General features: G+C 51.1%; 9 protein-coding genes across 9 annotated transcripts; 3 read left to right on the top strand and 6 right to left on the bottom strand.

The window, feature by feature from the left end:
- Positions 1-210: 210 nt before the first annotated feature.
- Positions 211-1,611, top strand: GUITHDRAFT_134616 (hypothetical protein; the record flags this gene model as incomplete). Its single annotated transcript, XM_005838019.1, has 1 exon — positions 211-1,611. The coding sequence occupies one exon, from the start codon at positions 211-213 to the stop codon at positions 1,609-1,611; it is 1,401 nt and encodes a 466-aa protein (XP_005838076.1).
- Positions 1,612-1,852: 241 nt separating this feature from the next.
- GUITHDRAFT_134615 (hypothetical protein) lies at positions 1,853-2,455 on the bottom strand (the record flags this gene model as incomplete). The annotated part of the gene is made up of 3 exons (XM_005838018.1): positions 1,853-2,125; positions 2,185-2,223; positions 2,276-2,455. The coding sequence occupies 3 exons, from the start codon at positions 2,453-2,455 to the stop codon at positions 1,853-1,855; spliced, it is 492 nt and encodes a 163-aa protein (XP_005838075.1).
- Positions 2,456-3,841: 1,386 nt separating this feature from the next.
- Positions 3,842-8,618, bottom strand: GUITHDRAFT_150990 (hypothetical protein). Its single transcript, XM_005838017.1, has 21 exons — positions 7,533-8,618; positions 7,400-7,485; positions 7,093-7,348; positions 6,593-7,047; positions 6,430-6,489; positions 6,139-6,363; positions 5,910-6,084; positions 5,758-5,852; positions 5,645-5,708; positions 5,542-5,593; positions 5,427-5,482; positions 5,340-5,378; positions 5,216-5,287; positions 5,116-5,163; positions 5,040-5,068; positions 4,940-4,994; positions 4,851-4,889; positions 4,746-4,802; positions 4,645-4,696; positions 4,458-4,588; positions 3,842-3,878 (listed from the first exon to the last, which is right to left on the bottom strand). The coding sequence occupies exons 1-3, from the start codon at positions 8,611-8,613 to the stop codon at positions 7,307-7,309; spliced, it is 1,209 nt and encodes a 402-aa protein (XP_005838074.1). The 5' UTR covers positions 8,614-8,618; the 3' UTR covers positions 3,842-3,878; positions 4,458-4,588; positions 4,645-4,696; positions 4,746-4,802; positions 4,851-4,889; positions 4,940-4,994; positions 5,040-5,068; positions 5,116-5,163; positions 5,216-5,287; positions 5,340-5,378; positions 5,427-5,482; positions 5,542-5,593; positions 5,645-5,708; positions 5,758-5,852; positions 5,910-6,084; positions 6,139-6,363; positions 6,430-6,489; positions 6,593-7,047; positions 7,093-7,306.
- An 863-nt stretch (positions 8,619-9,481) lies between these two features.
- Positions 9,482-10,275, bottom strand: GUITHDRAFT_150989 (hypothetical protein; the record flags this gene model as incomplete). The annotated part of the gene is made up of 1 exon (XM_005838016.1): positions 9,482-10,275. A coding segment is annotated over exon 1 (628 nt), but the record flags the coding sequence as incomplete, so codon positions are not given.
- Positions 10,276-10,827: 552 nt separating this feature from the next.
- On the bottom strand, positions 10,828-11,878 carry GUITHDRAFT_103012 (hypothetical protein; the record flags this gene model as incomplete). The annotated part of the gene is made up of 9 exons (XM_005838015.1): positions 10,828-10,897; positions 10,954-11,059; positions 11,103-11,145; positions 11,262-11,306; positions 11,357-11,388; positions 11,443-11,532; positions 11,578-11,643; positions 11,689-11,734; positions 11,780-11,878. 9 exons carry the CDS (start codon positions 11,876-11,878, stop codon positions 10,828-10,830), a joined length of 597 nt encoding a protein of 198 aa, XP_005838072.1.
- A 527-nt stretch (positions 11,879-12,405) lies between these two features.
- GUITHDRAFT_103011 (hypothetical protein) lies at positions 12,406-14,555 on the top strand (the record flags this gene model as incomplete). Its single annotated transcript, XM_005838014.1, has 16 exons — positions 12,406-12,469; positions 12,526-12,712; positions 12,761-12,806; positions 12,859-12,925; positions 12,974-13,035; positions 13,079-13,174; positions 13,225-13,301; positions 13,392-13,443; positions 13,487-13,575; positions 13,620-13,695; positions 13,832-13,959; positions 14,037-14,097; positions 14,152-14,202; positions 14,247-14,305; positions 14,354-14,421; positions 14,464-14,555. 16 exons carry the CDS (start codon positions 12,406-12,408, stop codon positions 14,553-14,555), a joined length of 1,275 nt encoding a protein of 424 aa, XP_005838071.1.
- Positions 14,556-14,721: 166 nt separating this feature from the next.
- On the bottom strand, positions 14,722-16,406 carry GUITHDRAFT_161609 (hypothetical protein; the record flags this gene model as incomplete). Its single annotated transcript, XM_005838013.1, has 9 exons — positions 16,093-16,406; positions 15,940-16,045; positions 15,759-15,891; positions 15,582-15,713; positions 15,389-15,530; positions 15,101-15,326; positions 14,997-15,052; positions 14,817-14,856; positions 14,722-14,766 (listed from the first exon to the last, which is right to left on the bottom strand). The coding sequence occupies exons 1-9, from the start codon at positions 16,101-16,103 to the stop codon at positions 14,722-14,724; spliced, it is 891 nt and encodes a 296-aa protein (XP_005838070.1). The 5' UTR covers positions 16,104-16,406.
- Positions 16,407-17,279: 873 nt separating this feature from the next.
- On the top strand, positions 17,280-20,157 carry GUITHDRAFT_161608 (hypothetical protein; the record flags this gene model as incomplete). The annotated part of the gene is made up of 17 exons (XM_005838012.1): positions 17,280-17,317; positions 17,367-17,423; positions 17,467-17,524; positions 17,572-17,611; positions 17,659-17,711; positions 17,765-17,849; positions 17,895-17,965; positions 18,011-18,082; positions 18,214-18,314; positions 18,372-18,409; positions 18,462-18,518; positions 18,571-18,622; positions 19,023-19,234; positions 19,832-19,882; positions 19,928-19,999; positions 20,048-20,083; positions 20,131-20,157. The coding sequence occupies 13 exons, from the start codon at positions 17,280-17,282 to the stop codon at positions 19,075-19,077; spliced, it is 777 nt and encodes a 258-aa protein (XP_005838069.1). The 3' UTR covers positions 19,078-19,234; positions 19,832-19,882; positions 19,928-19,999; positions 20,048-20,083; positions 20,131-20,157.
- Positions 20,158-20,387: 230 nt separating this feature from the next.
- GUITHDRAFT_150988 (hypothetical protein) lies at positions 20,388-22,376 on the bottom strand. Its single transcript, XM_005838011.1, has 12 exons — positions 22,112-22,376; positions 21,942-22,056; positions 21,818-21,897; positions 21,696-21,768; positions 21,450-21,545; positions 21,294-21,400; positions 21,199-21,237; positions 21,019-21,148; positions 20,896-20,965; positions 20,772-20,842; positions 20,617-20,719; positions 20,388-20,561 (listed from the first exon to the last, which is right to left on the bottom strand). The coding sequence occupies exons 4-12, from the start codon at positions 21,723-21,725 to the stop codon at positions 20,461-20,463; spliced, it is 747 nt and encodes a 248-aa protein (XP_005838068.1). The 5' UTR covers positions 21,726-21,768; positions 21,818-21,897; positions 21,942-22,056; positions 22,112-22,376; the 3' UTR covers positions 20,388-20,460.
- Positions 22,377-22,431: the final 55 nt, after the last annotated feature.

Genomic DNA, 22,431 nt, shown 5'->3' with positions numbered 1-22,431 from the left:
GTCGTTGCAGTTGCGCACATTAAACGGTTCTAACGGTCTGAGCTCCGAAAAGGCGCGGCGGTCTTCATGCGGATTCAGGTGCAGGGGACTGAGAAGTAGAGGAAGGAGGAGGAGGTATCACTCGCGTTCTACCCTCGTCTCTTGCTCGCATCCTCCCTTCACCTCTCTCCTCCGCTCCCTGCTGCTGCCTGTGTCTGATACAGCCTTAGCATGTCCATTGCAAGCTTTCGCCAAATGCATCCAGCTTCGTTCAAGGCAGGAATAGCACTTCTAATTGCGTTCTCCTGCGTTGCTCTGCTCTTGTCATGGTCAAGGATTAATGGAGGTCCTGTTGAAGACCTGGGAACCTGGGAGCAACCTCATGGTATCGGCATCGACGAAGAACCTTGGAGTGCCCCGGCCAACTTGTGGCTGTATTGGGGGTCGAGCACGAACCGACGCTTCACAGGGTCTGGAGAGACTGTTCGCCATATCTTCAAGTTAGGAACCATCATGGGAGGAGAATACCGTGATCCTCGCTTCATCTATAAGCTAGACGGACCATTGTTTCGCAAACTGAGCCACTCTTGTTGTGTCTCTCTATTGTTTCCACCCATGGAGTGGGATTTCTACGTCCACAATCCTTCGAAGGCGATCGGTCAGCGCCTGAGGAGCTTCGTGGCCAACGGAAATGCAATGATCTTCACAGGAGGGATCATAGACTTTGAGTTCATCAACCGATACTTCTTCTTCAACTTGGAGCAGGCAGACGGCGATTACTCACCAGGGCCCTTCCCCTTGATGCCCTCGTTCGACTCGTTGAGTGACAGCCAGAAGGAGATGCTGGAAAGAGCTCCGTCCCTCCTCCCGCAGAAAGGCATCGCGGTCACAGCTGTCAAGAAAGAGAGTTTGCCCCAGGGTGCGACAGTGATCTACGGGTCACCAAAGAATGCTGTTGTGTTCATGGTCAAGTTCTGCATGGCAGACAATCCTGCTAACGATGCTTCTACTACCCTTCCTCCTGTGAGAGTCTACCCCAAGGACTGTGAAGCAAGTGCAAAACAAGGAAGGCCGTGCTCGTGCGGCAACATCTGCTACCTCGGGTACAACTACCAGGAACAATACCCGTCCCGCTGGGACAAGACCATTCGCTTGATGGTCGATGTGTGCTCGCAGTCGCCACCCGAGTATTCGAATCCCAAGAATTACTGGCCTTCGGGTGCCTCTCCGATGGAGGTTTCACAGAAAGAAGAAGACTCAGCTGAGAAACACGCACAGGATGCAGAGGAAGGTGAAAGCGCGGAGGACGATGACGACAAGGCAGCGCAGAAGTGGGCAGATGATGTCGAGAGGAGGAGAGTTGGTGGAGGAATGGGTGGTTCAAACTCAGGGGTGCTGGTCGACAATCCGAATTCTATGAATACCGTCCGAGGAGGTATTGCGTCTGAGGCAGATCCCGGCCCTAGGGCGATCAAGTCGAAGTCTACTTTGCTTCACCAGAAGTTTGCAGGACGCGGCAAGTCAGCCCAGAGACTGTCTCATGGAGCGTGCGGTCCTGTCTGTAAGCTGAAGAAGATGGTGAAGTCCCTCAAGACGAAGATCGATGCTTCCATGGAGAGCGCGGGGGCCTGAGAATTCCACGAACATAACATGATGACGATTTGATTACATTTTCTTTTTATCCATCTATCTCTCTTTGGTTCACTATCCTGCATGCTCCCTCATCCTGTTACAATTTAGAAAGCTTGTTTCTCTCTCTCAACACGCTGTGCATGATAAGTCGCATGGCTGTCTCTTTGTCAGTCTGTATCAGTCAGAGTTGATTTATTGAGATTAGTTTACACACTCCGATCAGCCCAAGGCAAACTGTTGGTCATTCGATGCTGACAAACTCGGAGACAACTCTTCGAGGCGAGCTCACCCACAGCGCCCGGACCTTGAGAGTCTCACGTATCTCATACGGAGTTGATTCGCTGGACAGCACCTGTTCTAACGATCTCTCCGGAACTTCTGTATACTCGAAGACCTTGTCATCGATGGACTTCCCTCCCTTCAGGTGTGCCCGCGTTATCGGCCTTCTCGGAGAAAGCTGACTTGGTACAGTGACTACCTCCAGCGAGATCTTGTGCTCAGGGTGTGCAGATGGCTTCGTTCCAAGACAAGCAAGTCAATGTTGGGAGTTCAACACATGAGGCATCAACTCACAATCGTACGAGGTCTTGTCGCTGGCTGAGCGGTCTTGATCTGCAAGAGAAATCATTTTCTTGCGAGGAACAGAACCGAGCATTTTGTCCACCTTTCTTGGGGTCACCCAACTTGGAACAGAATACGAGTCATTGCTATCGTATTGAAATGCGGAGATGAATGCCATCCTCGACTTCCGTGACGGGTGAATGGTAGTCTTTGGACGAACACCCTCGAGTTGGTCTTGGAACGCGTCGTAACTTCTGGTGCCATACGACGTCGATATTCGCATGGGAGAGAAGTTCCTGGGCTCTGAGTGAAGATGTAGTCTTGACCCGCTTGGCGGGGGAACTTTTCTGACTGAGTGTAGAAAGTCGTCGACACCCTGGAAGTCACTGTCCCCACTTGTCTTTGACTGTTGTGACTCCTGTTTGATCTCATCTGCCAACAGAAGGGGTGAACGCTCCTTGTAGTAGTCCAGCCTCTTTATATGTACCGTGCTGTGCCTGAGATCTTCGCAGCCTGCTTGAAGTAGTCCTCGGAGACTGAGCCAGCAGAAACATTATTCTAGGATAGGAGAGATGCATTGTTACAGTGTTCGGGGGAGGCTTTTCATGTAGAATGCACGATCTATTTGACATAGAAGCACGTATCTCTTCTTCCGATGCCTGGCCATACAACTAGTGAGACGGAAAAGCTCAAGTCGAACAGCAGAAACAGTAGTGCCTGCCGATTGCTGAATTGCCATATCCTATCCAGCCTTAGAGGTCGGCTGAGACTCTGCACCATGTTTCAGGGACAAGGCTGTTTCACGGATATGCCAAGAAGTCATGTTCAGCAGTTTACATTATCGACTTGAACAGGTCTTCCCCTCTCCTTGCTCCTTTCCGCAGTCAGCAAGAAGATATTATGCGTTCTATCACATCCCAGGTCAGCTCAAATAGAGTCCGAGTCCGAGCTCCTTCATGGAGCTCGCACCTGGGGGTCAACTTCATCTGGCTCCCTTCAGCGAGGACGCGCTCGATACTTCCTGAAGGTCCCTTGTGCAGGAACCTTGAACTCAGGGGAGGGTAACCCTTGTGAATCTGTCTTGGCGTCCTCCAGTCAAGAACATCCAGGTGAGTTCCCTGCATGAGGAGCGTCACGGCAGCCCGGGCCGGTTATCAAAGGATGTGAATCACAGGCTAGTTGCCGCAGTTCCTCATCTCGATCGCTTACCTCGTCTGTCAACCACAGCGGCGAATCCGACCCCTCTCGCTCCGCCGCCATACCCAACGGACCGCACGTCAAGCAGATTCTTCAAGTTTACTCAACTCCATCATCTTTGACCCCGGCGCATCTGGGGCAAAGAGTGCATCAATAGAATCTCAAAAGTACCTCTAATATTTCAAATATGAAGTGTGCTCTTTTAGAACTAGCCTTTTCATTTCTGGAATTGCAAGAGATCCCGAAATTGTGTTTTGAAACCGGAGATGAAGGTCTACCATCATCTGCGGTTTCAACCAGATCGTGCAGGGGAAAATGCATATTGAGTATGGGGTGGGGTAGTACACATGTGGGTAGGGTACAGTTATGAGTGATGAGAAAAGGGGTACTTTTGATAGTGATTCTGCTGGTAGGGTAGTATAATTGCAGGGTGAGGTAGTCTGATGGAGGGGTAGGAGATTTTGAGATTTTCAAGCCGGGGTCGCAGCATGGCGAAACGCGGAAATGAAGTTCGTAAACCCTCCCCAATTCTGGCATGCGAAGAGAAAGAAGAATATGGCAGATGGAGGAGAAGAATAATCTTAAGGAAAGGAAGCAGGCAGATGTTTGCTATTCAATCATCCCCCTGTCTCTGCTCTCTGTTTCTCGCATCGTCAGCAATCCTATTCTGCACTGCTCAAGGCGTTAGGGGGAAAGATTCTGGAATTTCAGCTAGGGAGGGCCCCGCCATGGCAGTATGCACATCTTTACTGGGTCTTCGTACAGCCGCTTTTGGCGGTGGAGGGTCGCCTTGTAGAAGGGAAAAGAATGTGGAACGTGCTTGCAAGAAGAGCACGACCATTGTATGTTATGCCATCCCTCGCTGTTCATAGATCAAGATCACTTGGCGCTTGTTGTGCACCTACCACCTACTCTATGCATTTTGATACCTTTCGCCTTGATGGCTATGCTCGCATGCTGCCCTTGTTTCCTCAATGAGCCCGGTGTCGCAGCTGCACATGTTAGATTGTACTTGTGAGGCTTCATTCTATTCTATGTGCATGCGATGTCAGAGATCTGTTTCATCTACTCTGACTTGGTCGTTTTAGATGGGGCTGGAATCTGCAGACGTGAAGAAGCTGAGAAGCAGCATTCCGTCTCTTCCGCTGCTTCCGACGCGAGAAGACGCATCTCTGGACGTCAACGTTCCGACGGCTGCTTTTGATGCCTTGGCCGAGCGGTGCGACCTCCATGTGTTGGCAATCAGTATAATACGCTAACTCAAGTCTCCTGGAGATATCGTGCCAAGCAGCAGCGAAGGGAAGCGACATCGAAGCTCCTACACGTGGTGTGTTGGTGACGACAGAGTTTTCGAGAGTGGTTGAAGGAGATTGAAGGTATGCCGGAAGGGAAATGAAGCAATTTATCACCTTCATCGCGGAGAGCTCGTGCAGGTTTTCTTGATCCCTGATCCTCATGTGAGTCTTCTGACAAGAATGCAGGCCGACCAAGCCATCGAGGAAGCTTCTACAAAGTTACAAGTCAGTGCTGCGATGCCAGTACCGCCACCCTAGTTGAGATATTCTTATAGCAATCCTTGGCCGAGTTCGATGATGATGGTGAAGGACGGTGGGGTTCACTTTCAGGTAAGATACTGATGTGATTGTGTCCCGTGTAACGCACTAGAGCAGGGGCTATCGAAAACAACGTGCGAGCGAAAGTAATTATCACTCCTCTGCTGGAGTCTGCTTTGACGTGAGTGGATAGACTTTTGCGAATTTTCTCAGGACAGGACAAGTCTTACGTCGCAGTGAGGTGATCTTGTTACGATTCCGTGAGAACATCACCGTGAACTAGCATTGTTCAGGTTCCATTTGCTACCTACAATGAATACCTGCCTGGCGTGATTGGATTTTCAAATGAGCTGGAGAGATATGCGGTACTGCTGGCTTGAGTTGAACACACACTATATATTGTTGATGGTTTTGCAGATAAAGCGTGCTTCAGACAAGGATGCACGATCTGTGATGGTAGGGTTGAAAATCTGGTCGTTTTTCTGCTCATGATTTGATCGACAGGTTTGCAAGAACGTGGTGGAGCTTATCAATTCGCAGCTCATGCTGTTCGATTTCAGGTTTTGAAACTGCGTATATGTTTTTCCTGTGTTGTCTGACATGAGTTCTGTGAAATCAGAAATGGGCCAATCAGGCACAGATATGACTCGATGAAGTATGTAGTTAGGAAGGTTGTTAATCGTTTTCACCGTAGATCGCTTTCTTGACTTGTTCATTATCAGATGGAAGACACACTGTTTGAACTCAGCCTTGTCCATGAAATTTTTGATCCAGAAGTCATGGAAGGTGGACAGAAGTCTAGAATCTTTGGTTGTGAGAGTGAAGCATATCGCAGATGCAAACAGTACATCAAAGAACGAGGAAGTGATGCAAGATGCTGATGCTCCTACGATACTAGATCTCCAGGAATTCGATCAGATGCGGCAAGAGGTAACAAATTCATATGTTTTTTTGCAGAGTCTTCAGTTGATCAAGTTGTTGTCGCAGATGGAGGCGTTCGATGAAAAGAGGGAAATTGTTATCAAGAAATGCAGGGACTTGCAAAAGCTTTGTAAGGTAGGACAAGATTCCTTCTTATCATGTTTCTTGACACCGTTTCTATACTCTAATGCTTGGATGCTAGAACTCTATCTATGATCTACATCGTGGAAATTTGGAGAAGGTAGACTGCGAGCAAGAGAGATAGAATTTGAAGTCATGATTTGAATTCCTTCAGGCAAAGAAGCAACTCGATGGAGTCAAAGAGTCTTCTAATGTTGGATCCATTCTTAGAATCTGTGTGTACGTGACACCTGACTTATTTTCAAAACAGGAAATCTTGAGCGTCATCGCAACTAGTCCAGGGCTAAGAAAGTTTGTTACTATCGTCTTTGGCTCAATGCTGTAACACAGTATTGCGTGCAGCGGAGCATTCGAGGGTGTCATGGAAGAATATGCTGAGGTATTCCATTCCTTCCTTTTCACAGATAGCCATGCTGTAAAGTTTTACTGTCTTACGATCTCCCAGGCTTACTTGTTCTACCAATTCCTCCAAGACGGGAGGATCCTTGAGCTGGCTGACTTGGAGGTAAATTAAATCAGTCTCGTTGGTTGCCGATCTGTTTTCGATCATCTTGATCACTGTTGACGTAATGGCGATGAATGATCTTTCATGACGAACTCTGCTGCAGCCGATCAACGCAAACGAGTACATGGGAGGGATCCTTGACTTCACTGGGGAAGTTGCGAGGTTAGGTGGTGTCACTACAGTCTGCCCTTGTGACGTGGTAGCTGCAGATACGCAGTGGCGCAGGCGACCAAACGAGATGTGGCGCAAGTGAAAAGATGCATGGTGAATGCACGGGAGAGCCTGAGGAACTTGTGATGCCGATGGCAGGACGTTGTGGATCAAATCATCGGACTGACCATCGTGATTCCCGACATGCCTCATCAGGTAGAAGCTGGCAAGCAGCGAGTAGTCCAGCAACTCTAACAAAAATCTATCGACAGGTTATCAAGAAAGTTGACGTGGCAAAGTCGACGTGAGGACGAGTTGAGTTGTGCGGACTAGCCAACTGAGTTCAACGGCAGGCTGAAGAAGCTCGAGACTATTATCTACGAGATGTCTCTCTCGCGCAAGCCTCAGGTCTGACACGAAGGTGAAGGGGAGGAAGTGAAGAATGTTTTGCAGTCCAACAACATGAAAGAGGAAAAAGCACCACAGGACGACTCTGCATGATTCAGTTTGATTGCAATTTTCAAATTTTTCTCGAATTACCATGAAATCTCTACTAATGAAACATAAGTGAAGGACAAATCATCATCCTAGTCTGACAATGTTGTTCCTCTCCCTCCAATCTATTTTTCCTTGCTCACCTTCTTGTCATCCACAGCTATCAGTCATCTCAAGGCAACATCTCGAACGGAAGCGTGCCGTACACTTTGGCCTGCCGATCGTTAAGACAGATCGCAAGGACATGTAAAGATCCACCACTCACCTCCTCTGTCTCAAGGAATACAGCACTCCACATACTCCCGCACGTCATGCTGCTCACCGTCTTCCCCTCCAGCTCCTGCACCAACTCTGCGCCTTCGTCGTCAGTCGCCGTCAGATCAGCAGGAGCATCTCACTCGGCTCATACTGGTCGAAGCACGTGCCGTGCCCCAGCTTGTTTCCCTCTCCTTCTCCCCAGGACCACACGCGCGGAGGATCCGCAGAGTAGGCCAGGACATGGCGGCTGCCGCATGCGATCTTCGATACCTCAACGTCTCTCAGGAGATGAACCTGCTGCGGGAGGCTGCGAGCTCTAGCCCGACCGTCGTCTGCGGTGGAGGAGGAGGGAGAGTAGCCGAGATTGCACCTCATCTTCCCCTCGTAGACTTTCAGACGGTTCAGAATCTCCTGCATCTTCGAATCCTCCGCGTTGCTCCTCGTCCTCGCAGCGCTTCCCCTTGCGTTGTCTTGCTTCGTCTGAGTCAGCAGGGACAAGGATGGCACGCGCGAGAAGAACTGATCCACATCCGACCGCTTCCTCCTCGCTGCCTCTCCCCCCATCACCATCCTCTCGTGCCCCAACTGGCCGTGCCATCCGTTGCCCCACGTCAGCATCCGGTTCTCGCTGGTGATGGCGGCGGTGAAGTCATCTCCGCACCCGACCCATCGCACCTTCAGGTGCTCCTGCCGCGCGCTCTCAGGGTTCAGCACCTTGCAAGGCAGCCCGCAGTCTTGCCAGGTCCCGTGCCCCAGCTGCCCGTACCTCCCGTCCCCCCACGTCCACAGCATGCTGTTGTCCGTCAGCGCCAGCGTGTGGTTCGCCCCGCACGCGATCTGGATGCACCGCCGCTTGTTCAGCGCCTGTACCTGTCGAGGCTGTGCAACATCCCACAGCCCGCCATGCCCGAGCTTCCCGTAGTCCCCGCAGCCCCACGTGTAGACATGGCCCTCGCGGGAGAGGGCGGCGCAGTGGGAGACCCCGACGGCGACATCGAAGACGAAGATGCTCTGCATGCTCTTGAGCATGAAGGGCCTGCTCTGCATCATGCAGACGTACTCTCCCTTGTTCTGCAGGTACATCTCCCAGTCGTCATTCCGCTGCTTTATGCGAGCTCGCTGCTGGTCGGGGTCGGGGTCCTCCTCCTCCTTCTTCGAGAAGTACTTGTTGATCATGCGCTCGATCACCTTGTCGTCGTACTCCTTGAGCATCAGGTTCATCGGGCCCTTCACCTTCGAGTCCCCCCAGCTGTGGATGTTGCCGGACTCGTCAAGAGCGAGACAAAAGCTGGCGGCTATCGCGAGCTTCACGAACTGAGTCACAGCGTGATCCTTGTTGTTTGTGTGCAGGTACGAGAGAAACTTGAGCGAGGTCAGGTTCCTCAGCTTGTCTTGCACGGTCTTGAGACTCTCCTTCCGTCTCTCCGAGCTCCAGGCGTTGAACTGAAACTCCCGCGCGAAGTTCGTCCTAAGCTTTGCGGCCACCTCATCGGGCTCCGAGTAGATCGGCATGACTCTGCTGCACAAGGCTCGCAGGCTCTGTCCAGGAGGGAGGAAGATGTTGCTCGAGGACTGATGTGCCTGTCCTTCCTCCTTCAAGACGATCTTGTCTCCCTCCTCCCACGCGATGAGTCGCCTTAGTCTCTCATCGATCTCTTCTGCCACGTCGTCCAACACAGCAGACGAAGGCCCTTCGCTCGTCGCGCTCCTGTCGAGCATATCGCTGCTGCGATCTGACGAGGTAGCGGTCAGCTGCAGGCGGGTGAGGCGTCGGAAGGACAAGCAAAGTTCGCAGGTGTCGTAGTTGACTGATCGGCACTCGAGCTTGATCCACCGCTCCTTGGACTCGAGCTTCCTCGCGTTGAGCGCGACAGGGTCACCGGTGAAGATGGACTGAGAGTGAAGTTCCTTGCACACCAGAGACAGCCTGAGTTTCTCACTCGTCTCAAGAGAGGAGTCTGAAGTGAACCGAAACGTGAAAGTCTCGTACCAGGTCATGTTCGGTCCTACTTTCTTGAACAAGGTTCGCTCGGACTGATCTCTTAACTGGAGTTGGAGGGAGACCTCTGATATCTTCTTCTGCGAGAAGACATTCGAAGGATTGTGCTTCCCGAACAGCACTATGACGACGATCTCCGTGTGCGTGCGCTTTGGAGACAACCTCCCATCTGACGGCGAGGTCTTGGAGGCAGAGACGTAGGAGGAATCGCGTCTTGGGCGAGGAGCAGGTTGACGAGACTGATTCGCGTCCTCGCTCGTTCCGGCATCAGACATAGGGAGAGACTGGATCGATCTCTGCCTCCTCATGTGGAGGAGCTGCAGGCTTGCCGGCATGCCGTCGTTGAGCAGCGTCCTCGTCTCCTCTAGCCATTTCATGGTCTCGGGGTTGTAGAGCTCTACCAGGATGTCCCTCTTGCCGTACCCCAGCTTCTTCAGTTGATCCTCGAACTCCCGGAAGGTGAGCAAGGGAGGAAGAGGAGGGAGCAGGCGAGGGTCCTGGAGGATCTTGAGCATCCTGCAGGCGACGACGAAGGACTCGGAAGGGAAGAAGCCAGGGTTGTCGGGGACCTCGAACAGCTGGAACACGTTCCTGATCTCTTCCTTGTCGTTGTCTGCTGAGGAGAGATCTTTGAATGACTTGCCCCGCCTCACCAACCAACTCTTGAGCGAGTGCCCGCCGACTTTCTTCAGTTTGTGCGACAGGATGGGTTCAAACTTGTCCCCCGAGACATCCGAAGATGGCGACATGGCTGAGGGAAGACGCATCATGTTCCAGTCAGCCGTCAGCTCCTCCCTGTCCCTTCTCCTTCATGCTCACTCGATCTCATCTTCTCTCTCGTACCTCCTACATCGCTCTCCTCACTCCTTTCCACCTGCCCTCCCCGCCTCTTGCTTTGCGTTTTTTGGTAGGGCCGTTGAAATCATGTTCGGGCTGCAGATTATTAGGAATGAGGTAGGGGGCACATAGTAGTGGGAGGAGGGAGAGGGAGAAGGGGAGGGGGAGGGAGAAGGGGAGGGAGAAGGGGAGGGGGAGGGGAGAGAGAAAGGTCAGTTGCGAGGAAAGGTAGTGAAACACAGAGGGTGTGTTAGGACTGGGCAGGAGCGGGTCGGGGCGGGGCGGGAGGGTGGGGCGTCGGTTGAGAATAAAGCAGGAGAATGAAACGTGAGAGCGCTGGTAGAGCAACGATAGTTCACTTGGTTGGTATGTGATACTGAGATAGGAAAGGAACATCTATCCCGTATATCCCGTATGAAGTGAAAGGACGAAAGATCGCGGAGGAGCTGATTGAAACAGCTGCTAGTGCGATTCAATCTCCGACTCACCGTCCTCTCTCACTTGCTCTCTCTATATCTATGACTCATCTCACCCGGTTCGTATCCCCCGCCTCTTCCTTAACTTTCCCTGCTCCTTCTCCCACGTCGTTTCCACTCGTGTCACCTAGCGTACATCCAGAACCCATCCACCTCTCCATCGTTGACGACCTCAAAGTCTGCCACCCTCCACCTGCGTTGCACATCAGCACATGCTGGCGCTGCTTCGGCAAAGTGGCAGGAGGGAACCTGACTGTGACTACGTCGATTCCCTCCTGCAGCCATTGCAAAAATTTGGGCTTCAGCTTCTGCAGGATCTCCGGCAGCAGGTACATGGCGACGAGCTGGCGAGAACCTTGCAGCATGTCACGTTCAGCCAGCAAGAGGAAGAGAACAACTTGTCGATGACTTCTTCTTCTCTATGACCTTGAGCACGTCGACCTGCAGCTTGTGAGCGCAAAGGACTAGAAGTCTACAGGCGACTTCGGTCAGGTCTTGCTCGAGGAGCTTTGAGGGCAGTCAGTCCCTCATCGTCTGAAGGCTCAAAGTTTGCTCACCTCAACCATGCTTCCCACACCCGCATCAGCCGCCCTCTGCATGGCCTGCAATCCTCCGTCTCAACAGACGGGCAAGAGGCTAGGAGTCATCGTACAGCAGCGTTCAAGTCCCTAGAAAGTTCGACCCCTGAGCGACAGGATTTGAGGTCAGGGAGGAGATCCGAGCATGGCGGTACGTCACCAACTGCTCTTGCTCCTCTCTTCGCAGCCGCAACAAGAAGTATCCCGTCCCCCGACCCGAGATCGACTACAACGCTCCCAGCAGCAACTCCTGGAGGCTCAAGTTGGTTCCACCAGCGAGAGTCTTCCTACGCACCGGCCATCTGCATGATCTTGTCCGCGACCTCCTCTGAGGTCTGCCGGAAAGGAGAGACGTACCCACCTGCTTGCAAGTTTCACCATCGTCCTCCCTTGCAAGCCCTCTCACCTGCCCAGTCATACCCGAACAGCCTGCGAGGACGACGCGGGGCAGTCTGCGGTCCCTGTCATGTCGACCTTCTTGGACCCTCCCCACGTACCGCAAAGAGCTCATCCTCCTCGTCGACTCCTTCCTCCTTCCCTCCTTCGATCTTCTCTCCCTCGTCCCCCCCCCCGCCGGCCGCCACTGTCTCCGACATGCGCCCCCAATTGCAGCAGTTATAACTGACAGGGGCATGCAGGCGATGCGCCCAGTGATGGCAGGGAGAGGAGAGGGGATGGGGCTGCCGGCGGGTGTGGAAGGAGAAGAATGAGCTGAAGGATGCAGACAAGGATGGAGGGAGAGAGGAACGGGAAGCAAGAGCAGCCAACGAGTCTCATGTGAAGAAGCGTCAACCCTTCTCGCTCATGCCCTCCTACCCCACCCAGCTCCTGCTCCTCGTGCTCGCTCTTCATTCACATGGGGTGGTTGTGTGTGCATGGCACAACGTCGCCATCCGATGCTCCAGAGGTGTAGTTCCCGCACAGTCTTGCTTGCGAGGAGGATCGGCATCGATCGACACAGATCAGGTAACGTACACCCTGTGGAAGGGGCCAACGGGACTGACCTCTAGTCGCAGGAAGTGGTAGCAGAGGACCCGATAGACATAGGGAACGGATGGTTTCAATACTTCGACGACATGAGCAGATTGCCATACTACTACAACTCGCACACTGAAAGCACACAATGGGAGCCTCCCCCGCACCTGACCCTGAGGAGGGCGGCTTCATCCGAGCCACGAGGCTCCACGGTTCTTGCTTCCGAGCGTGAAATCTGAAGAATTCTCACGTGGTTTGCGTCTGTCAGGAAACTGTGCAGCGCATCATAGAGGAGAACGTGAATCATACGAAGAGAGCAGGTTCTTCTATAGACGTTGTGGGATGCCTCTCAAGTACTTTGCTCCAGACTCGGTTGAGCCTCTTGTCTCTGCCGACAAGGTCGAAGACCAGGACAAGCCAGCTAAAAGTCCCTTCTCGCACGAGTACAACTTCAGGTGTCCTGACCAGACCACATGGGCCTCTCGTGCTGATGACGCTGACAGGCGGAGCTTGTCTGCGCCCTTGGACGTCCCGAAGCCTCAAGTTGAGGTATCACAGGGTTGCGTTGAGAGCGTCCAGGTGAAGTTTTTGGCACGAGCAGTCTGATACGAGCATGATGTCAAGCCTAAATGTGGCCGGATTGAAAGTCCTCGACAAGGATCATGCAGGTGCACAAGAAATTTAGTGTAGCTCCTGCGGGTGACACAGAGGGGCAGGCATCATCAAAGATTACGTGAGCGGGATGTTCAACGAAGCCCTTGACGCTGCGACCAAGCCTGTGAGAGAGTTCTGTTCCTCCTTTTGGAGCTGAGAAAAGACAGATGGAAGGACTGCTCGGTACCATCGCAGCGGTCACCTCTGGGTTCAGCAGCAAAACATCCACTTCCAGGCTGGCCGGCAATTGTTTGAGCTTGAATGTAATGCTTCCTGACGTAGCTCCTCCGGCACAATGACGCTTCTACAACAGTTCGACGATTGTCTACACACTCGGGTTGAGTGGCAGGTTGTGCAAGGGCAGAACGAAAATGGCGATGTCTACACAACGTGAGATCTTGAGATGCCTGTTACCCTCTACATGCTCCATCGCGTCTTCCTCCTCTGCTTTCTGCGAGATGTCGTCATCTGCCTTTGTAGGTATCGACACCGCAAGTACGGCACAGTATTAGAGCTGTACCATTCGAGCTGGGTGAGTGTCGAATCTGAAATCCTCGCATTCACATGTTCGACAGGGATGTTTCACTTTCCAGGCAACGGACAACTCAGTAGTCAGGCGTTGTGTTGCTGTGACTGAGTTTGCGATAGAGAACCGAGACTACTGGTGCAGCAGCTGCTTGTCCACGAGATGAGTTGATGGCCGTGCAGGTTTCATCCCGAGCTGCTGAATATCCTGCGATGTTCGAGCGACAATGATGAGCATTCTTTGCTCAAATATGCTGTGGTGAGTTGTCTTTGTACAATCTGTTTCTCCCGCCCTTCCTCGACAATCTTCCCTCGTCTCCTCCTTCCGGGCCTCGCTCTCAGTGCTCCAGACTCCCTCAGCTCCTCGTCGCTTCTCCCTCACTTGATCGTTGCAGGTGAGGAGTGGGACTTGGACAGCCACTTCCTTGCAGGGAAAAGCGATTCGAATCGAGCAGAGGAGCCCATACGACAAGAACAACGAGACCTTGGTGCTTGTACCGGACGGATTCGTCTTCATCTGCAGGTGAGGACGAGTCAACTTCCCCCTCACAGCTGCACGCCTTCGAAGGCTCTCCTCCTGCTGATCGCTGCGGCACACAGGGGGAACATCATCAACCTGCAAGCGTATCGGAAGCGTGAGGCTATCATACTGCGCAAAGGGGTGGAGACGGTGCAGCCTACAGCCAACTCTCTGCCCCTCTGACGACTGAGGCAGACGGTGACTGCCGATGACGCTAAGGCTTTCCTGCGAAGTTTCGTGGGAGAGGTGGGTCAATCCTAGCAGACTAGGGGTGTCAAACTCCATGGCAGGTCCCAGGGCTAACCAACTTCGAGGCTCCAAACGCCACCTACCCGCCAGCATACGAATAGTGAGGAGGCATGGGGAGCTTAGGCTGGTGCTGACGAGGGCCCATCAGCCTGCTAGAGGACGGGAAGCGGTTGCAAGGGCACGAATCTTCGCTAGAGGAGAGGTGGCTGTGGAGAGGTAAGCAGACTGCTGCCTCTCGTTCTCCTTATGCCCCTGCAGGACGGGAATACACAGTGCAGTGGACGCCTCGGTACAAATCATACAAGGTCCTGCTGGATGGGAAAGAGGAAGGTGCGAATGGAGCAGATTAGTTTCACATATTCTACCAGTTCCAGTAAAACGTCGCCACATCGACAAGAGCACAGACGAGGAAGACAACCATGCTCGGGAACCACCCGAAAGAGTACCAAATGAAGGCCATAAACGAGACCGAGAGCACCTGCACGTCATTTCATGCTACGAGGAGGAACGGGAAGTTCACTTCACCGGCCCTGTCATGCTCCAAGTGATCCAGTCGCTAGCCTGCAGGATGTACAACGTGAGTTATGGAAGCAAGATAAGGCCGACGGCACCTTCCAGTGCTTCTTGTTCCAACCCACAGAGCTCGGATGCCTGACACAGATCAGCGTCAGAGCGAACGAGGGAGGTTGTCGACGGGATCACGGTTCGTATGTCATGAACGGCTCATCCCAGTTCTTTCTCCTGTCAGACTTCCATTAGACATTTAGAGCACATACGGCTGCCAGCAGAACCTGATCTCCTGCATCTCTTCATCCTCTACTTTTTCTTCCTCCTTGGTGTCCCCTTTCTGCAAAAACTCTCATTCCCCTCTTGCCAATACCGAATGGATGCTTACCGTATCCTCGTCCACGTCCATCCATCCCGGCGTCACTACTGACACACACCCTCTGACCGTCTGGAACGTCTGGGAAGCGTTCATGGCCGGAGCTCCCATCAAACTTCCGTTGCGCCAGAAGATCTTCGAAAAGTCCGACGAATTCTTACACCAGATCCACATGCCCAGAGTCTCATTGCTTGCATTGACGGGTTTCTCCCCATGAAGTTCCCAGTTTTCTATCCATCTACCAAAAGTCGCACAATCATCCAAGGTACAACACATTCCAGGTTCGTAAGTGAGAACAACCTGAATTCTCCAGGAATGTTCTTGGCGGCTGCAGAAACGTTCGAAGAATTGTTGATCAACACTCTTTGCATCCTGATCTTGGACTGCAACGCTCGGACCTCAGCCTCCAGTTTGACAAGATCGTCGGGCTCAGTGACCATGCCTGCGTATGGGGATCAAACGAGCTGTTTCTTGTCTTGACGACGGTTCTTACTGTCAGCTTCACGGATTTCCCTGAATGTTGTTGAGTTAGGGTCTTCTACCCCATGACGATATAATCTGATGTCATTTCCCTCGTTGTCTGGCTGTGAAAGCATTTCATCTCGCGCGTGAAGCCTTTTGAGTCCTGTTCAATCGATCAGTGCAATCTAGGCATTGAAGTTACAAATACCAGCTTTTAGACTGGGATTTTTCCACCAAAGGCTCTCCAGGGCAATAGCAGACGGTGCATGAGAAGTATGAGCCTTGCTGGGTTCTCGCTGTATTCGCTGCTTCAACTCTAAGAGTCTTTGAAGGAGATCCACCTTCATAGCGGGTCAGATCTCAGGAAGTTAGTCTTCGCACGTTCTCACATTTGAAGCATCTCCTTCACGAGCGTTGCAATCGACAGTAGCACAGATCAGCACCAGGATCGCTGCTACCAGAATCATCCTTCGTCCAGCGCCGAAAGATGAGAATCTGATAGCAATCTCAGGCATGCCCTTACACCGAGGCCATTTACTCACCGCAGCGACATCTCGTCACTTTAACAGTTCAAAGGAGATTCCAGGGTGTATTCAATGTCTGGTTTTCTTCTCGCGCCATCGAAGTGGCAACTCAAAACCCATAAATCTCGCCTTCTGTCCAGTTCATTTCCTGTCCGCCATTCGAAGCCCCCCATTCGGTATCATCCGCTTCTTCGCACGATACTGCAAATTACACCATGTCGCTTGTTTTCGTGACTAAATTCCTTTTCCTCCCTTCATGTTGTTCTCGCTGCTTTCATTCGTTCCAATTGCGCATACACTTGTTATATCGGCCATGGCTATTTCCAGGCATCAAGAGCCCGTTACACAAACGTTTGTGGTAGACTTGGTACCGCGGATGATGGTGTTCCTTTCTTTAAAATAGCAATTTTTTTTTTTGTTAAAATGCAGGCTCAAAATCAAAAAGTATGCTTGTAAAAATCGGTACACCATGACCAGCTGCCCTACAGATAAATATATATATCGATATATAATTGGAATATTTTCTAGAGAGCCCTCGATGTGTACCAAGTAATTATAATGACTGATATTACATGTTCAAATATTGTACTATCTTCTCGTATAAAAGTATTTAACTTTAAAAGTGCACGCGCGCCGCCGCAGAGGTAGATGCAGGGGAGAGGATCCGCAGTCGATAGGAGGGGAGGAGGAGAAGCGGGAGATGGAAGGAGGGACGAACGATATCGAAACACGATACTTGAGCATGCACATCCAGCAAGGTGAATAGGGAGGTCGAAATCAAACTGCACAGCAGAGGCAAATCAGGGAGTCAACGCTCGGGGTGGTTGTCAGTCCGGACGAGCAAGGTGAACAAAACGAGGAGTTGTTTGCAGGACTGATTGAACATGATATGCGGTTGATAGATAGAAGAATTTTGTGTCAAGTCGAAACTTGTTGTATAGAGTTCCTGGACACCATCTGTTTGTGTAGTACAAATTCAATCTAGCGATAATAAGACCGTTCGCTAATTCTATCGCCAAAATTGATTTTCAAGCTATAGACATAATATAGACATAATACTATGTTTTTCTTTCTTCTTCCTTTTCCGTGGAAAGAGGAGATGATTCCATCGGCTAGTCAGTGGATTGGTGGGCTGGATGGCCGTATTTTGTTGAAAAGACATGAGATCCTTCTACTGACTTATTCGAAAGGTCAAGTCTGTCGCTATGGGTCGAAACTGTAGGGTTTATGTTGGACACCTGAGGTGAGCATATAGGGAGTTTTTCTTAGCCGGTCAGTGAACCTATCACCAGCTCGCGAGTACGTGAAAGGGATTTGGATGACGAGTTCTCGCGTTTTGGAAAGATAAGGTTTGTTCCCGAGGCCCCAGGACCTAGTCTTAATGGATGGCAGGGATATTTCCCTGAAGCAAGGATTCGCGTTCGTTGAGTATGATCATTCAGAAGATGCGGTGTTGAACGATCGTAGATTTTGTTACTTCTGCTAATGCTGATCCAGGAATACGCAGTCCGCAAAATGGATGGTGTGAACTTGGAAGGCAAGTATTTCTCTATTGTATTTTGCAAATCATAGTTGTTGCTTCAGGAATGAGAATTCTGGTGGAATTCGCGAAGGAAACTCCAAAGAGAGGCCCGCGGGTAGTTCTGCCTTTGTTTCTGGCAGCCCAGGGCTTGACTGATACCACTCATAGGGAGGTTCCGGATACCGTATTTACGCAGAAAATCTGAGCCAGAACACGAGTTGGCAAGACCTCAAGGATTTTGCGAGGAAAGCAGGTAGAGTGCTGGATGGCATTCATTTTCATTTTAACCTGTGAACAGGGAAGGTTATCTATACCGATGTCTTCAGTGAGCGTGGTGAAAAGCTGGGAGTCATTGAATATGCCACACGGGTCATGGTACTTATCTTTCTTGTAGTGGCATTCAAAGGTTTACAGGAAGACATGGAAGACGCTCTTTACAAGCTCGATGGAACCGAACTTCATCGCTCAAAAGTTCGACTTGTGAAGGTCAACCTAATGTTCTTGTTGCTGTTGTTGTCACTTGTGGATCCATTTTTGCCTCACTTTGTACATTGTATCGTGTGCTTGAACCTACACTTGAGTGCGTATTGTTGATTTGACTAAAAGATACCCGACAGGAAAGTGAACGTGGCGGCGGCTCGGACAAACGTGATCGCAGCCGATCTCGCGACAGATCGCGTGACCGATCGCGTGACCGTTCTCGAGACAGGAGAGAACGGTACCATTTGTTACACAAAAATGTGTTGCTGGGGTCTCATATGTGGTTTCACGACAGTTCTGACAGTCGCGATCGTCGTGAGAAGTCTCCTTCAGGTCTTATCACATCACAACCTCGAAGCAGAGCGATCTCTTGACGTCTGTTTAGAGCGTGGAGATCGTGATCGAGAGGGCAGCCGAGATCGCTCCCCTTCCCGGGAGAAAGGTGAACAGTTTCGTGGAAGTTGAGCATTTCAGTGTTGTAATTTCGCGACTAGATGATGTTAAGGAGGATCGCAGAGACGATGAAGAAGACAGTAAGAATCGCAGGTACCTGACCTGATGTCATTCTTTGCCGATCCCGATCTCAATATCGTGCAGGGGAGGCAGCGATAATGAGTAGATGAAACGAGTTGTCTAAGCAGCTGCTGCATTTAGCCACTAATGCCCATCGAATAGCTAATGACCCTGATTGTTCTCGATCTTTTTGCTCCCAAGTTCCGACTGTTTCCTTGTTGCGGGAAATGGATTACCGTGGATCGAACCCTTGTAGTTGATGCAGTCGTCCTTGCAGCTCTGCTTGTCCAGTTCAACGAGTCCAGCGGAAGTATGGCTGGTCGCGGCGGGCCCGCCTAATATCAGTGCGGCGCCACCCGCCCGGCCGGGCGGGCCCGCGGCCCGGTGACGGCGGCCCTGAGTAGTAGCCTGGCAGTCACATTGTTCAAGTCAGTGCGCGCCTTGTCGCTGGTTCCCACGGTGGCTTACATGGTTCTCCTCGGTCCTGAACAACTCATCCCCTTCATGATCCTCGAGCCGCTGCTGAGTCGGCGTCAGAGTCGGCCGATGAGCCGGGCCCGGGCCACTCAGCGGCCAGCCGCCTTAGTGGTCAGTGACCGGGTGCCCGGGCCAGTGGCGGAGGCTGGGCCAGTGGCCGGGTCCCGGGTAAGAGATGGGACGAGGAGCACGATTCCGGAAATAGAGCAGCGTTCTCATGTTCCAGGTAAGCTGAAGGAGCAAGACAAGATGCTCGGTGCACGACGATGAGAAAGGAATGAACGGATCAGGGGAACATAGCGGAGGATTGTTGTGGTTGGAACAGAATGAGAGGTAGAGGAAGGAGGAGCGGAAGAGAGCATTGATGGCAGAATGAAGACAAAGAGACCATGACTGTATGATGTAGAAGTATGTCGAATGGGAGAGGTGAAGAAGGCTACAAGCAAAAGCTCCCATCACATTGAGAAATATTTGGGAGTGGAAGCGAGGGGGAGCTTGCAAAACATGTTTTGTTTTGCATCAGGTGATGGGAAATGGTGACTGTGTGAAGAGAAGTAAGAATAGATCTCAAATTTTTGTGTTAAGAACAGTTGAGAGAGATCTAGTCAGAGAAGCTTGTGCACAGGCATTATGCCGAAGTGAAAATATCTCTTGGGAAAGGAGTAGATTTTCAAGTCATGTTCGCTACTGGGGCTGTGTTTGTTGCAACTTGAGCTCCTCATCGAAGGGGTTTGAAAGCTTAACAAGCCTAACACTGTCTTCCAGTTGCTTTCGGTTTTCACTCCTCCCCCCGGGATCTTTCCAGTTCCTCACTGGGTGAGAGATGGAAGTGGATCCTTCAACGTTGACATGTGCATTCAGGCCGCAATCACTGATCGCGAGGACCGTTTGACCATGGAGGATGGTGTTCCAAGAAGAGATTTCTGGGGAACTGTAGGATTTTCCTAGATCATCTGTGACAGCATCTGACATGGTTGACAGTACTGGGATCCCCCCGTTCAGCACTTGTGGGGCACGGTAAGACTGCAGTTTTGTTGTTTGTCCGAGCCTAATGCTCCTGGCAGTACACTAACCCCATCGAGTCCACCTAATTTGGGTCGAAGAGGGAGGAAGAGAACAAATTACGTCGAAACTGCATTGTGATTTATTAGTAAACTCGCTGTTGGGCGTGATTGGGCTCAGTTTTCAGTTGTAATCTTGCAAGGCGAATGTATATGCAAACGTGCGGAAGGGGATATCTTTCCATTGACATAGCTTAATTTGACTTTCCTACCGTATGTGCTAAGAAAACAACCAACCATCCTCGCGTCAGGGATCCAATATGATACGTTTCTTTACAAATCTCGAATGTATATACACAAGAAACACCGGCAGCGTCGTTCTCCATTACTAGGTTACTCTGGCGGTGGTGACGTTAAAGAGGGAGAGGACGATGGTCTTGGGGGCCTTGCAGAAGCATTGTCCTGCGGCGATTGAACCTCAGCTTCTGAGGCGGCTGCATTTCAAAATTTAGTCCCCGTCCTCGGAATGCGGGCGCGGCAGATTCCTACCTCTCGTGGCTTCTGAAACCGGACCATCGTCCAGGAAAAGCCTCTGCTCTAGTCTGCGAGCCTCGCCCGACTCGCTGACTCGCAACTGATCCTCGGGCAAAGGCTGGCAAAGAAACGTCACTGATTCTTCTCATCGGTGATGGTAAGTGCATTACAGGAATTGGCACGCCCGGTAGCGAGGGTACATCTGCGCTGCCCTCCTGGATCGTTGGAGAATTCATTTGTCCTGAAGGCAAAGCCTCGGATGAGGAAAGAAAGGAGAGATGTCAACGACGAAACCTTTGATGTTGATGCCGCATTGATCGAAGGTAATCAGCTTTCTCATCATATTCTCGTGACTGTCTCCCACCTGAGTGATTGTCTTCAGACACTTTGACACATGTGGGAAAGCCAAGGGCCAACTTTAAGAGGTGAAGGAGCAACTTGTTGCAAGCCAGGCGTTAGCTTCCTGCTCCCCTTGGAGTCCGGATGGAGGGCAGGCGAGTCTTCGTATCTCCTGGATTCCTCATGCGTGCGGATCTTTTCGAATTTCCTGAGATAGCGTAAGAACACACAGAAAGATTTGAAAATGAAATATCTTACAGAACTGGACAGGAACAATGGGGGCAGGACACCACAGTGCTGCAGCAAAGCATAATGTGAGTAGCGAAATTCACAACATAAATGTGAAGGTATACTCTTCGACATCCTGTGCCGTTTCCAGTCCCCCTTGTTGAGAAACTTTATGATTCTTCATCGCTTTTACACAATCGAGACAAATATGATGTCCACAGCACTTGGTTTTCTGTGATATGCGATTTCAGAGATGCAATGCAACGTGTTGTTTCAAACACCTGCATATCCGCAAGATAGTACATGCAAATAGGACAAAAATATTTGTGATGCTCTGTCAGCTCATCGCTCTTGTCGACGAGTAGAGGAGTAGGTTTCTGTAGAGCCAAGGAAAAGGAGTCGAATCAAGAAAAGGAGAAAACGAAGAAGTGTCCAGCAAGTGTCCACAAAAAGAATGAACGACAAGGGCAGAAAGAAAGGGAGGAGGAGCAAGTTAGTCCACTAAACCAAACAAAGACATAAATTACAGATTTGATATCTTTGGAACTATTGGTCATCTGCACACTGGAATCCAACACCCTTCTTGACCGTGTTTGCACACTTCATAAACAGATTATTAGGGCAAGAAAAAGTCCAGGACGAGGCAGACCGGATGCAAGGGAGAAAACAACAAAAACAACGTGAATGGTCGCTTGGTATGTCGTCATCGGCACGATTTTCATTGATAACCTTTGAAAGGGGGTTCAGCTTCGCATGCATCATTCAAATATCACCTCAGTCATCGCCTAAGATCGTTTCCACCAGGGTGCAAGTCGCTCAAAGAGTCAAAAATGACCCAGCGATACAAATTTGAAGCGTCCAAGAATCAGGTCGTTCAAACATGCAAAACTGTACACAAGCAATTGACTCAATCTTTCTGCCCACAGGGACGGTTGCAACTTACCAAGGTCTTTCTCTATTCAGGAAACTGGAGTGTTGCGGTCCCGTGTTGATTTCCTCTTGCGATCGCGGTCGTTCCTCTTCAGCCCACGGTACTTTGCACAATAGCTTCGATCCAGAGTCTAGACACCAGCACCCATACATCCTACCAAGGGGCTTCCCATGTTTCTGACCCAACTCTTGGTAATAATTTCATGCAAAGCTTGTCACCTGGGCTTATTCCCCTTGGCCCTCCTTTCGCTATCCACCTCCTCCCTCGCGGACTTTCTGCTGGCAAAACGAATCAGCCTGACCAAATCTCTCACCTCCCTGTTTGTACTTGTA

Source organism: Guillardia theta (assembly GCF_000315625.1).
Source record: "Guillardia theta CCMP2712 unplaced genomic scaffold GUITHscaffold_12, whole genome shotgun sequence".
NCBI classification, from domain to species: Eukaryota; class Cryptophyceae; order Pyrenomonadales; family Geminigeraceae; genus Guillardia; species Guillardia theta.
This window is presented reverse-complemented; position numbering and strand designations above follow the sequence as displayed.